The following is a 15,029-nucleotide window of genomic DNA, read 5'->3' as shown; positions in this document are numbered from 1 at the left end:
TTAAAATCAGCACAACAGCATAGCTGCAAAAGCATAAATATAGTTGTTAAGCAGCTGAAAATTTCCTAGGTTTTGTTTGTTTGTATTGTGGCATTGGTGAGGAAAAAGGCAGCATTTTGCTCTTACACTCATGGTAGGTAGCTCTTTATTAAGAATTGCCTTTGAATGGATTACAAAAGCAAAAGCAATGACCAGATCTAACGTAGGCAGACCCACTCTCACTACAACTGAACAAGCACAGAACAGACACACACCACCTAACATCACACACTTTACGAAAATCGGTAACTTATAAATATAACATGAAAGTAAACAATGTGCTTCAGCATTTAGAGTATGCAAACAATTCACTCTTTAACCACCAAACATACCTTTTATACCCAGAAAATGGCATCATGGGATCTGTTCTGCCCTAGTCGATGAGGCACGCAGAAGAACACCCCCCTGGCTTACTACAATGGCATACCAGCCGGTCTCCTCAGTATTGATTTATAAAATGACTGCAAACTGTCCAGCCCATAAGGCAGCAAAGCATCCCTAAATCATGATGCTCCCTCCATTTTGCCTTACTATTGGAATGAAATTTTAGCATTGGTGTTTATTGCATTTATCTTAATAATTGCATGCTGTTTTTGAAGAACTAGTGGTTGCATACACAACCCCATTATTAATAGGTATTAATTTCAATTGAAATCATTGAGAACATGAGACTGGGGCAACACAATAGTTTGTGGAATGATCAAAAACAACTGCTTTGGAACCCTCCTCAGATTAACAGATAAATAGGTCATAGGTAATAATGTCATGATTGGGTATAAAGGGAGCATTAACAAAATGCTTAGTTACTGTATCTATGAACAAGAAATGGTTGAGGTTTGCCACTTTGTAAAAAAAAAAGCAAAAAGTAAATTTCTCAATGCAAGATTACAAGCACTTTATGGATTTACCATCTGCAGTTCATTACATTAGTCAAAATATCAGATAATCTAAAGAAATGCAAGGTTGAAAACTTATAATGCCCAGATGCATAATTAAAACTGACATTTTTCTTTTATAAATTTACCACATGGGCTTGTGATTACTTTAGAAAATCCTTGCTACATTTACATTTCATTTACGGCATTTAGCAGAGGCTTTTATCCAAAGCGACTTTCAGTACTGTGACAGTATATTGTCTAAGCAATTGAGGGTTAAGGCAGTGGTGGATCTTTCGATTACTAGTCCAGTACCTTAACCACTAGGCTACAACTGCCCTAGTAAACATAGATTGTTGCTGCATCTACAAATACCAGGTAAAGACTCTGTAATGCAAAGCAAACAATACATCAACAACACCCAGAAATGCAGCTGACCTCTTCAGGCTAAAGCCCATCTCAAATGGACTGATGCATTCTTGAAACATGTCTTGTTACATCTGGCATAAAGGCTAACACCAACAATCAAACGTGGTGGTGTGATGGTCTGGGGCTGCTTTGTTTCAGCAGAACCTGGACGACTTTTCACAACTGATGGAATCATGAATTCTGCTCTCTGTCAGAACATCTTCAATGAGAATGTCAGTTCCAGACCTAAAGTTCAAGCACATTTGATTTATGCAGCATTATAATGGTGATCCAAAGTACACAAGCAAGTCCACTTCTGAATGGTTTAAAAGAAACAAAAGGTCCTGGAGTGGTCAAGCAAGATTCCTGACTTGAACCATTGGGATGCTGTAGCTAGACCTTAAACAGACAGTTTATGCTGAAAACCCCTGTAATGTAATTCCTCAAAAATGGGCCTAAATTCCTCCACAGTGACATAAAAGATTTAAAATTAGCATTTATTATACTACCCCAACCTTTTCTGATTTGGGGTTGTAGCAAATAAGAAGAAATTTGATGAGAGGCAAATGCTTTTTCACCATAATTTCTTTAATATAGTTTGGGTGCCGCATGTAAAAGCACGACAGTATACATGCCACATAAGTGCACATCAGGTGATAAGTGAGCTCATGTACATACAGCTTTAATACTTCGTCCTTAACACATCTGTTGGAGACCTTTAAAATGTCACTGTGAACCAGGCTGTGGCTTCTTGGGCAGACTCCTTTGGAAGGGTGTGAAAGGAAAAAGCAAAATATTGCGCCTTGTAAGTGGTTCATACAGAGATTCAATCCTTCACATTCTCTCAGGGTAGCACTCTACACTTCAGCAAAAAACAAAAAAACAATGTACTTACACTTGGCACCTGACAGAGTGTGCACCTATTGATTTGTCTGCCCCTGAAAGGTTGTGCTCCTGCAAGAAGGCATGCTTTTGACCAGGGGTCCTCAAACTTTTTAACCGAAGGGCCGGATTACTGTTCTTCAGTGTTTCGGGGGTTGGACCGCGGGTGAAATAGTAAACACACCCAAAAAAGCTATTTACTATGTATACTGGATGTTTTGTCTGTGCTTTGTATAATTGCAGTTCATAATGATAATGCAGAAATTTTATTTATTTTAATAATTTCCATTATCCTACCTCATACAGTGTTTCCTTAAAAAATCAGTGTGAACTGTGAGCCTCCTTTTGCCTGACGACAGTAAGCGTCAGGTTCCATATTTGTTACTGCCAGTCATAATAGCTAATAAATGTTGATCAGTGAGTCTGGATCTAGTTGGAGATTTAAGGTGTTTCAACTTTGAAAAAGTCTGCACACAGAAGTAGATGCTCCCGAAAACGGTAGTTACTTTGAGTGCATGTTTTATTGAGATCGGGGAGCAATGGAAAGAGAAGCATAAAAATTAAACAATGTGCTTGAGTTTTGATTTTGGACCGCATAAATTCGTTGATCTCCGGGAGCAGGTCGTTAAAACATTTCAAAACTCGCCCCGACTCAGCCAGCGGATCTCAGTAAAGCACATCTTCACCTCAGACAAGAATTCCTGAAACTGCCTGTAGTTAAGAGCATTACATTTACATTTGCATTTTCGGCATTTAGCAGACTTACAGTTGTGACAGTATACAGTCTAAGCAATTGAGGGTTAAGGGCCTTGCTCAAGGGCCCAACAGTGGCAACCTGGTAGTGGTGAGGCTTGAACCGGCAACCTTCTGAATACTGGACCAGTACCTTAACCACTAGGCTACACTGCATTAGCTTTAATGAAATTAACACAGGACACGAGGATTTTCATAACGAAATCCCACATAACTGCTTTGCAACACAGTTTAGTGGCTGCGGTCACTCATCTCTCTATTGATGCGCCAATCACTCCCTTCATGCTTGGAGCGCCACCCGTTGGATCGCTGCCGTATAATGTACTGAGACTCCGGGTGGCCAATTTTTGTTTCCTCTGTTATTTTTTTCCCTGTTATAATACTGTGAGTTTGAAGATGAACAGTGGCCAGACAACATGTATTGCTGCTGTGGTTAAAGGGGCCGTAGTTTGATGACCCCTGCTTTTGACCCTCTGTAGATTTTTACACCTTTGCATGCTCCATTATGGAAACAATGGCTCACCTGTAGACATGAAAGACATCGAACTGTCATAGACTTTTCTCTCTAAAAGAATAACTAATTGCACAGAATGAATGGAGGCACATTGGCATCCATACAGCCTTTATTGTGGCTTTAAATGGACTATGACACATGGGTAAGGTGTAAAAAAACACTGTGTAAAACAGTCATGAAGAAAAGTGTGAAGATTGTGTGTGGTTGCTATGAGGATTGTTAATATTAAAATTGTATAATGTACTCACACAGGCTTTTACAACTTGGTTTGTACTGTTTGTTCTCGGTACTGTCTTACAGTACCATCATCCTAGTGCTCCAGATATATGAGCACTAAATGATAATTATAATTAATAATTTTTTTTTTTACTCTTTATAGCACAATCTGTATGAGAATGGATCTAAATTCAAAACATTATAGACACATATTTAGGTCTATATTAAAAATGTGCCATCAAATTTACATACCTCTAATAAGATAGATCAGCAGAGGATGCAGATTAAAGTATCCTGCCCACCTGACATGCTATTAAAAGCCAGCAGGAGGCATGGAGGCACAGATGACTGATAGAGTTCTTTTAATCAACATTCTCTGCACCTCATTAAGCAGTAATTCACTGCAGCCAGTGCAGACCTTTACATTTCTGGTTTGTTGGCCAGCTTGACGCAGGTTTTTTGTCTCATTGCATTCACAAGACTGAAATGCTGGGCTTCTCTCTGCCCAGTTTTTTTTTTTTTTACCCTGCAGGCTTATTTGCCAGCATTCTTTTAATCTTTTATTTCTGGGAACTCAGCTGGTGGCTTATTACCTGTAGAATAATTATCTTGAGAAGCCTTTGGAGGGGTTGTGGCAGCATATCTGTTATGCGGCTGACACACAGGGTGTGTTTGCTGGGATGGGGGCATTCTTATGTTCATAGGAGAAAGCATCTCTTTGCCTCTTTTTGTCAGCCCGTGACATGATTTTCACTGCCCTGAATTAGGTAGGGTCCTGCTTATTGCATTCTTCTTCTTCTTCTTTTTATTGTTATTATTATTAACAGAAATAAGCCATATCATTGGATTTGGGCATCCAGTTGTCTTTGGATTTTATGCTAATTACTATTAAGTTACCTTTTTACACCAGACAATCAACACTGTGGAAAAGATAGTTGGCTGTTTATATGTACTTAACAAAAGTATGTCTGCTGCTTTCATACATGTACAGTGTATCACAAAAGTGAGTACACCCCTCACATTTCTGCAAATATTTAAGTATATCTTTTTATGGGACAACACTGACAAAATGACACTTTGACACAATGAAAAGTAGTCTGTGTGCAGCTTATATAACAGTGTAAATTTATTCTTCCCTCAAAATAACTCAATATACAGCCATTAATGTCTAAACCACCGGCAACAAAAGTGAGTACACCCCTTAGTGAAAGTTCCTGAAGTGTCAATATTTTGTGTGGCCACCATTATTTCCCAGTACTGCCTTAACTCTCCTGGGCATGGAGTTTACCAGAGCTTCACAGGTTGCCACTGGAATGCTTTTCCACTCCTCCATGACGACATCACGGAGCTGGCGGATATTCGAGACTTTGCGCTCCTCCACCTTCCGCTTGAGGATGCCCCAAAGATGTTCTATTGGGTTTAGGTCTGGAGACATGCTTGGCCAGTCCATCACCTTTACCCTCAGCCTCTTCAATAAAGCAGTGGTCGTCTTAGAGGTGTGTTTGGGGTCATTATCATGCTGGAACACTGCCCTGCGACCCAGTTTCCGGAGGGAGGGGATCATGCTCTGCTTCAGTATTTCACAGTACATATTGGAGTTCATGTGTCCCTCAATGAAATGTAACTCCCCAACAGCTGCTGCACTCATGCAGCCCCAGACCATGGCATTCCCACCACCATGCTTGACTGTAGGCATGACACACTTATCTTTGTACTCCTCACCTGATTGCCGCCACACATGCTTGAGACCATCTGAACCAAACAAATTAATCTTGGTCTCATCAGACCATAGGACATGGTTCCAGTAATCCATGTCCTTTGTTGACATGTCTTCAGCAAACTGTTTGCGGGCTTTCTTGTGTAGCGACTTCAGAAGAGGCTTCCTTCTGGGGTGACAGCCATGCAGACCAATTTGATGTAGTGTGCGGCGTATGGTCTGAGCACTGACAGGCTGACCCCCCACCTTTTCAATCTCTGCAGCAATGCTGACAGCACTCCTGCGCCTATCTTTCAAAGACAGCAGTTGGATGTGACGCTGAGCACGTGCACTCAGCTTCTTTGGACGACCAACGCGAGGTCTGTTCTGAGTGGACCCTGCTCTTTTAAAACGCTGGATGATCTTGGCCACTGTGCTGCAGCTCAGTTTCAGGGTGTTGGCAATCTTCTTGTAGCCTTGGCCATCTTCATGTAGCGCAACAATTTGTCTTTTAAGATCCTCAGAGAGTTCTTTGCCATGAGGTGCCATGTTGGAACTTTCAGTGACCAGTATGAGAGAGTGTGAGAGCTGTACTACTAAATTGAACACACCTGCTCCCTATGCACACCTGAGACCTAGTAACACTAACGTGTCACATGACATTTTGGAGGGAAAATGACAAGCAGTGCTCAATTTGGACATTTAGGGGTGTAGTCTCTTAGGGGTGTACTCACTTTTGTTGCCGGTGGTTTAGACATTAATGGCTGTATATTGAGTTATTTTGAGGGAAGAATAAATTTACACTGTTATATAAGCTGCACACAGACTACTTTTCATTGTGTCAAAGTGTCATTTTGTCAGTGTTGTCCCATGAAAAGATATACTTAAATATCTGCAGAAATGTGAGGAGTGTACTCACTTTTGTGATACACTGTATATCCTGTTAAATGAATGTTTATGCAAATGTAGATTTTTTCTTATTCGTTATGTATGTGAGTGTTACTTTAATTGGTCTCATTGTTTTTGAGTAAGTAAAAAGTTAAACCATACCTACAGTTACTGTGATATTATTATTCCAAGGGTAAAAACACCACTGTCAGGGACAACTGCTGTTAGTTTCTTTTTCTAACAGCAGTTGTCATTCCTTTTACCGGTCAGCATTTCTTGAGAGACTTCTTGAGTTTTAGATTTTATACCTCTTGTGACCTGCATGTCTGACTTTTTCTTTTACAGAGGCCAAGCTTCTCTCTAAGGGTCTCAGTCTTAAAAGGCAAGAATCTCATGGCAAAAGATGCCAACGGTAAGACTTTTTTTAAAGTTTAGGTAGCTAGTAAATGCTTATATAACAGGTCGTCCTAGGTGTTTTTCCTTTCTGGATAAAACCCACTGGCCAAGAACAAAATGATTGTGATCAGAAGCTATTTTATCTTTTAAAAATACTTGGGTTTCTGCATGAATATCTCAATAAATAACACAACGTGGTCTGATCTTCATCCAACTCTTAATAATAGACAAACACATTTTGCCATTACTCATAAACATACTAGCTGCAGATGAAATTTTCAAACTGTGGAGTTGGCACTGTTGAGGAGGAATTTTAGACATTTTATAATTACATTTTATAATTACAATTCCCAAGTTTATAATCACATTTACCCTGAAAGTATGTGGTGCTAACCTTACATTCTACATTCTTGTACTGTAAAAATGTGTGCAATTTTAAATGCATTGCTCCCTCAGTGTGGGTGGTGTGATGGTGCAGTGGGTAGTGCTGTTGCCTCATAGCAAGCAAGACCTAGGTTCGATCCCCTGGCTAGAAAGGCCAAGGTCCTTCCATGGTGGAGTTTGCATCTTCTCAGAGTGTTCACATGGTTTTCATCTGGGTGCTTTGGTTTACTCCTACAGTCTAAAGACATGCAGTCAGGTTAATTGTATGTACTGGCCCTGTGATGGACTGGTCTGAAGTTACAGTTTAGCTAACTAACAAACCCCTTCCTGAACTGTTGTTTTTTCCTCCTTTTGGAGGATCCAAATAATATCTAGAAGGGTCATACACTGATTACGGATTAATAAATGTAGGTCTTTAGAGATACATTTGTAGTCTTGTTCCAGTTTTTGTTTTTTTCTTTTAAGGTTTTAATATAGATATGGTTCACATTAACTGATCTCTCCTAAGATGTGTAGATTTCGATTTGATTAAAAGGTGGGGCATCTCTACAACCCACACCCTTAATCTTAGCCCAGAGGTCCACATACTTCTTTAAATATCGCTATTTGATGCTTAAATAATGTATTTATATTGGCAAAAACTACAGTTGCCGTTGAGTAGCTTTTGTCAGTATGTGACTTGGATAAAGGTCATATCACATTTTAAAAGTAACTATTGCATTTATTTGTAGTAACACTATTTTTATATTTTAGCTTTGTCAAGTTTTAACCTTATTTTGGTACTTTGGGGGCTTGATAGGTTACAGCGACCCCTATTGCATGCTTGGCATTCTTTTGGGACAAAGCCCTCGAGAAACCGAGGAGAAGAAGGAAAGGAAGTTCAGCTTCCGTAAGAGGAAGGAGAAGTTCGATAAGCGCTCCAGTGTCAAAGAAGTGCTGGCTGCCAGGGACATCCAGGTGACTGAAGTCAAACCTGAGACGCTCAACCCTGTGTGGAATGAACATTTTGTTTTGTAAGTACAAACGTATGATAATCAGATATCTTAGTCAATGCATACAATTTAAAATGTACAGAAATGAAATGTGTATAAATTTTTCATTGTCTTTGCTCGTAGTGACATTGATGATGTCCATAATGACCTTTTGCATCTGGATATTTGGTAAGATGATTTTTAACTAACACTATATGTCCAAATACATGTAAATTAATATGAAGTTGGTCACCACTTTTCTGCAGTAACATCGTCCACTTTTCTAAATGGCAATGCAACAAAATTTTGGAACATGACTGCCAGAAATCACTCAGTTAAGCCAGACCTAACATGTTCTCCTTTTCATCAGGGTTCTGTATAGACCAGTAAAATTTATCCTAAGAGCCATTCAACAAACAGCTCTTGTGCTGATGTGCATCTGAAGGAGCATTTAACATTTGCAGCATTTAGAGGACACTTTTATCCAAAGTGACTTACAGTTACAACTGATTATATTTTAAGCAATTGAATCTTTAGGGCCTTTCTCAGGGGCCCAACAGTGGTAACTTGGCTTGGCAGAGATGGGGAAGGAACCGGCAACCTTTTGATTACTAGTCCAGTACCTTAACCACTGAGCTATAATAACTTGAAATAACTTGAGCTTGAAATAACTAAGTAGTGACTGTTTCAGTCAGAGACAGAGGATTTTATGTGCTATGCATCTCAATGGTCTGTGAGGTTAATGTACAATGACTACAGCATTGTGTTTAGGATATTGTTTCTATTGTAAAGGTTTGTACCTTACAATAAAAGCACTCACAGGTGTCAGGGGTAGCTGAGAGTAGCTGAGTGCTTTTATTGTAAGGTACAAAGCTATACAACAGAAACAATATCCTAAACACAATGTATCCTAAACATATGTTTTACAGACTGACTTTTGAAAGGGAAAGGGGGCAGGTAGTTATAGTATCACAACCCTTTCTACTTTCAAGGCTTGTCAATTAAGACTGCGTGTTGTACAAACAGCCATATCATGTAGGTTAAAAAAGCAAAAAAACATAACACATTTTTACACAATGCCAAACGATGCTAGTTAACCTGTTTTCCCTCTTTAGGGATCATGATGATGATGTGTCTGTGGCTGAGGCATGTCGCAAGCTGAACGAAATCAGTGGGTTCAGAGGAATGGGAAGGTATGGCATGTGGTGGTAACAATATCATAAAAATAAACATGCTCAGAGGAACTGTGGAAATACTATTAAACTTGCTTAAGTATAATTTAAAACAATTACTTAGGTACTTCAAGCAAATTGCCAAATCTGTGAGGGCCAATGGAGCAACAGCATCAGGGAGTGAGGAGAATGCTGATGACTTTCTGGGTTGCCTGAACATCCCATTAAGTGTAAGTTCAGAAAAAATACTTGATTAAAATACACTGTTTTAAAGTCTATGTAAACTATGTTTTGTTTCCTACTGTTAAAATCCCTTTTAAATAGTTAATTTCTCTTGAATAGAGTATTCTAGTTACTGTGAATAGATCAAGATAGATGTAATTAGTGTTCACATTTGATCATTTAAAAAGCCAAATGCACATTTGATCATCTTTTAGCAAATCAAAGAGGTAATATACAGATTTAGATTATTTGAGGTTTGTTAGCCTCTTGGAAATTTGCTAGTCAGTTTATAATCAGTTAATAAGCAGGCCTGCTAGTAGCAAATGTTATCTGCATAAAATGTTGGTTATTATGATGCATTTGACCATGTTAAGCAAATAATTATTTAATCACTGATAATATATCGCTTGTAGTAAATTGAGACCCTAATGAGGCATTATTACTTTTTGCTACAGTTAATCAATGCTGCTTAGTTTATTAGCAGTTAGCCTTCGAGCTTACCTACTTAAATTCTGATTAAAAACATCTTAAGTTGCACACTGTATACAAAATACTATTAAACATGTTAGTGGTGCCTTATGCCTAGTTCACACTACATGATTTGTGCTTGGTTTTTGTAAGTCGCAGCTAGGAAGCAACACAGCGTTCGCTCGGGGCTCGGAAATCAGCTCTCGATCAATATGTGTGAACTGTTCAACGGTTCGCAGACTCAAGAAAAATATCTAGCATGTTAAATATCTGGATCTGTTGGCGACTCAAAATCATGTAGTGTGAAAGATGTCGCGATCAGGTTCTAATTGTGATGAACACAAAATACAGAAGGGAGACCCGGGTGAGGAGATGTAAATATGTGGAACAGGGGCGTAATATAGTTTCTATGAAAATACTTCGGCACACACAAGCTTTACAGTATTTGTGACTTATCGTCCATGCCAAACAATAATACCCACATTGCATTGCAAAAAATACTTATTTGACTTCCAACTCTCTCTGCAGAACAGGGCAGACAATCCCTGCTGGACGCATAGACAAATCCACTCCTTCACCCAGATTCATTTATTTTTCCTACTTGCTTTTACGCTGCACATCAGCGCTTAAACAACTTTGATCGCTCGCTTCATTCTGACGTGCAATTTTGGACATGGTATTATTAAACCCCTTGTCACTTCTCACATGTGTTTTTGTGACAAAACATAATTTGGGAGACCAGACAGACTTGTCTGAGATTCCTTATGGAGATAAATCGTGTAGTGTGTGACCCCCTATCGCCGATCAGTTGTGTGGTGTGAAAACTACAACGACTTAAAAGACCAAAAAGATCAACTTGTGTAGTGTGAACTTAGCATAAATGGTTTGGTAATAGCTGAAATGGTGAAGTTTCTGGTTTAGTTCAAGCACATTTGTTGCTCTAGATTATATTAATGTAAATCTATTTTGACAGGTTTTGCCAACATTAAATAACAGCAATAGTAAAATTCTACTTTTGTCTATCTTTAATGGATGTAGGCCAACATAGTATAATGGTAGCCACCCAGCAGACATGATTTTATAAAATGTTATAAATCCTTTGTATGTTTCCAACCTTGTATTTTAATTAAAGACATTGAGTCAATTACATGTTCTTAGTCAATTACAGTATTTTCTTGATCATTTAAAAGCATAAACAGTGCAATGTTTTACATTATAAAAACATTTATAAGCTGAATTACATGATTAAGAATGAGCTCAGTAACTCACTTTAACAGCGTGTAGTTTAAGAATTTTCAACTGGTTTTGGAACTGATGGCTGTGTTTCAACAGGAGGTTCCGGTGGTTGGCTTTGATAAGTGGTTCAAGCTAGAGCCACGCTCCAGTGCTTCTAAAGTGCAGGGCGAATGTCACCTGATTCTGAGACTCTTTACCAGTCAGGTAGTGCAATTTACCTATCCTAGATGAAAACCTTGTGTGGACAGTGTTTCACAGTGTCTAATTTATTTAAAATGATTGTTCTATGCCTGTTATAACTAGTGTTTATTTTTAAAACACTTAAACACTTAATCACCATGGCAGGTCCTTGAAAACAGGTTCTAAAAAGTCAAATTTGTTAATGGATCTTAAAGGAATTGAGTAGGAATGTAAGTCTTTTTTGGACTGGAACCTTTAAAGCCTGTTCATTTTGTTCACAGCGGGACACTGCCCTGACTAAAACGGTCTCCAACGTCATCATCCATCAGAAGTTGCTAAGCCAGATTTTGGACTACGAGCACAAGAACATTCAGGTCAAGATTCTATATTTGCATAAACCATTCTCACAGAAATGTTAATATACAAAAGATTTATTACATATGCATATTATTTTCTAAAACCCTTTCAGAAAGAGCCCTATAACTGGAATGGGCAAGTGTGCCCGGCCACATGGACTGTGCTCTCCCATCATGCTATGCAGGCTGATCTTTCCCCACTGCAGCAAGCAGTCATGTATGTATTAAACAATAATAGCATATTGTAACAGGATGCACCACACCATATTTAACATATTATTGTTTGACAGCAACAAAACACTAAACCAGAACAGCTTTACGGTCTTGACAGCAAAACTAAAGCCCTGATTTCATATAATCCTAAATAAGTAATATTATTCTATTATTGTGTGCAGTCTAATAGATTGTATTTTAGTTAATGATCATGTTTGAATAACTGTAAAAATCATAGTATGCACAAAGAAGGTGAATAAATCAATACGTACAGATCTCAAAGAGGTGGGTTTGGGACAAAAACAAAAGGACTGAGAAAAAGTCTGACATAATGCCTAGGAATATGAAGATAATGTAGCCCTTAAAGCCTTTGATTTTAATAGCATTTTATAAATAATTATCATTCTTCAAAAGGTCTCCGCACTTTTTTACACTCTAACAAATTTTATCACTTTTTAATGCTATCAGCAAAATGTTTTTGGTTGAGTGAGTAGCCACTGATGCACCGCTGCTTCCACATCATCATCACATGAAAATCTTCCTACCCTTGAAGCTTCTTTGAGGTCCAAACAGGTGGAAATCAGATGGCACTAACTCCGGACTATAAGCTCTCTCTCAGTTTCTCAGACACGACAATTACCACTCCTCCCATTTCCAATAAAAAAATGTAAGTGCGGAAACATTTTGAAGATCCCTTGTAATAATAATAGTAATAATATTAATTTAAATATTAAGAATTAAAGAAAGAAACTCCAGTGGTTGCACAGAGCCCTGACCTCAGCCCTACTGTACAGCTTTGCAATAAACTGGAACATCAATTGAGGCTTCTTGATAAACGCCAATGTCTAGCCACACAAATGCTCTTTTTTTGACTAAATAGACACAAATTTCCACAGTCTTGTGAGACACCTTCTCAGAAGGATGCTAAACATAAAGGTCACTATTTTAATACCATTTGTTTTTTAGATGGGATGTCAGGTGTCCAAATACGTTTGTCCATATAGTGTATATCGTTATGCAAGACATGAATCATGTAAGTAAAATAGAAAACATTTGATCTAATTAAAGACAGATCCAACATTAATATCGAATGCATTTAGGTGGGATTTTGTGGGTAAGAAAAAGGTAAAACCACAAAGCGTGAGGTATGAGGTATGTAATATATTACTATTTTTATATTTGGCCTTAAAAATGTTTAATTAAACAAATAAATTGTTTTCATATTTATATAGGGCATATCAGATTACTACCTGACCTTTTCTCTTATTAATTTACACATGTAATTGTCATTGTCAAAAATAATGTCACTCTATATTTGAATAAAATTGTTTATATCACACATTCATTAAACACTCTAATTTACTACTCTGCTAATTAGATACATGACACCTAAATAATAAAATATCAGCTTTTGCTGTTTGTTTATTTTTTGCAGTCGCTGGCAGTGTTACAGTAGCCACCATCGCTCTCAGAGGATGTGTTACGCACTCATTTTAAGGCTGCTGAGGGCTGTGGAGGCAGAGTGGGAGGCGGGAGATGTGAATAAAGAGCTGGTAATTCCTCTTTTTACAAAGCCCTATTGATTCAAACTGCTAGGGAATGTTCTTTCAAAGACACACAATGACATGGGTGCCCTGCTCTAAAAAGCTCTTGTGCTTAAATATGATGAGGGTGTATCAGATTTTTCAAGAAGTGCTTTCAGCTAGAAAGATCTAATGCGGCCCTTGATGGTGGCTCTTACCTCTTACCATTTGCACAGGAGGACCTCTTGGCCGAGAGCTTTAAACAGTACTGTGACTACTGCCTGTCTCTAATAAAGAGCGTACGACACGTGTTCCCCTGCACCAACCCCACGGCTATCACACGGTGTGAGCTAATGCTAAGGTATATATACACATACATACACACACAAACATTCATATAGAAGATAGAATACAATGGTTTTATTTGCCATATATACACTGATCAGCCATAACATTAAAAGCACCTCTTTGTTTCTACACTCACTGTCCATTTTATCAGCTCCACTTACCATATAGAGGAACTTTGTAGTTCTACAATTACTGACTGTAGTCCATCTATTTCTCTGCATGCTTTGTTAGCCCCCTTTCATGCTGTTCTTCAATGGTCAGGACCCCCACACAGTACCACTACAGAGTAAGTATTATTTGGGTGGTGGATCATTCTGAGCACTGCAGTGACACTGACATGGTGGTGGTGTGTTAGTGTGTGTTGTGCTGCTATGAGTGGATCAGACACAGCAGCGCTGCTGGAGTTTTTAAATACCGTGTCCACTCACTGTCCACTCTATTAGACACTTCTACCTAGTTGGTCCACCTTGTAGATGTAATGTCAGAGATGATCGCTCATCTATTGCTGCTGTTTGAGTTGGTCATCTTCTAGACCTTCATCAGTGGTCAACGGGGCGCTGTTGGCTGGATATTTTTGGTTGGTGGACTATTCTCAGTCCAGCAGTGACAGTGAGGTGTTTAAAAACTCCATCAGCGCTGCTGTATCTTATCCACTCATACCAGCACAACACACACTAACACACCACCACCATGTCATTGATCCACCACCTAAATAATACCTACTCTGTAGTGGTCCTGGGAGAGTCCTAACCATTGAAGAACAACATGAAAGGGGGCTAACAAAGCATGCATAGAAATAGATGGACTACAGTCAGTAATTGTAGAACTACAAAGTGCTTCTATATGGTAAGTGGAGCTGATAAATAGACAGTGAGTGTAAAAACAAGGAGGTGGTTTTAATGTTATGGCTGATCAGTGTATATACAATAAAATAAAATGTGTGTTTTTCCCAGCTTGTTTGAGTCAGCTATTATATGACACCCCTGGATCTGAGCAGGTTAAGGGCCTTGCTCAAGGGCCCCAACAGTGGCTGCACAGCAGAGCTGGGATTTAAATCTCAACCTTTTGATTGATAGCCCAAAGCTCTACCCACTAGGCTACCACTGTCCCAAAAATATATACATGTACACATGTACAATACAATAAAGTTTTTCCACATAGTCCAGCGCAGGCTTAGCAATTGTTAGGGGTTAAGGGTCTTGCTCAAGGACCCAACAGTGGCTGCATAGCAGAACCTTAATTCAAACCAACAATCTTTCGATTGCCCAAAGCTCTATCCACTAGGCTAC

General features: G+C 38.8%; 1 protein-coding gene across 1 annotated transcript in view; it reads left to right on the top strand.

Annotated features, from left to right (window-relative positions):
- baiap3 (BAI1 associated protein 3) overlaps window positions 1–15,029 on the top strand; it is an 85,191-nt gene that overhangs the window by 43,801 nt on the left and 26,361 nt on the right. The window contains exons 6-15 of the mRNA XM_062990328.1: window positions 6,617–6,683; window positions 7,851–8,064; window positions 8,167–8,211; window positions 9,138–9,215; window positions 9,319–9,424; window positions 11,217–11,324; window positions 11,582–11,674; window positions 11,770–11,873; window positions 13,305–13,422; window positions 13,629–13,753. Coding sequence (XP_062846398.1) covers window positions 6,617–6,683; window positions 7,851–8,064; window positions 8,167–8,211; window positions 9,138–9,215; window positions 9,319–9,424; window positions 11,217–11,324; window positions 11,582–11,674; window positions 11,770–11,873; window positions 13,305–13,422; window positions 13,629–13,753 — 1,058 coding nt within the window. The remainder of the gene's footprint in view (window positions 1–6,616; window positions 6,684–7,850; window positions 8,065–8,166; window positions 8,212–9,137; window positions 9,216–9,318; window positions 9,425–11,216; window positions 11,325–11,581; window positions 11,675–11,769; window positions 11,874–13,304; window positions 13,423–13,628; window positions 13,754–15,029) is intronic.

This window comes from Trichomycterus rosablanca, chromosome 2, assembly GCF_030014385.1.
Source record: "Trichomycterus rosablanca isolate fTriRos1 chromosome 2, fTriRos1.hap1, whole genome shotgun sequence".
NCBI classification, from domain to species: domain Eukaryota; kingdom Metazoa; phylum Chordata; class Actinopteri; order Siluriformes; family Trichomycteridae; genus Trichomycterus; species Trichomycterus rosablanca.
This window is presented reverse-complemented; position numbering and strand designations above follow the sequence as displayed.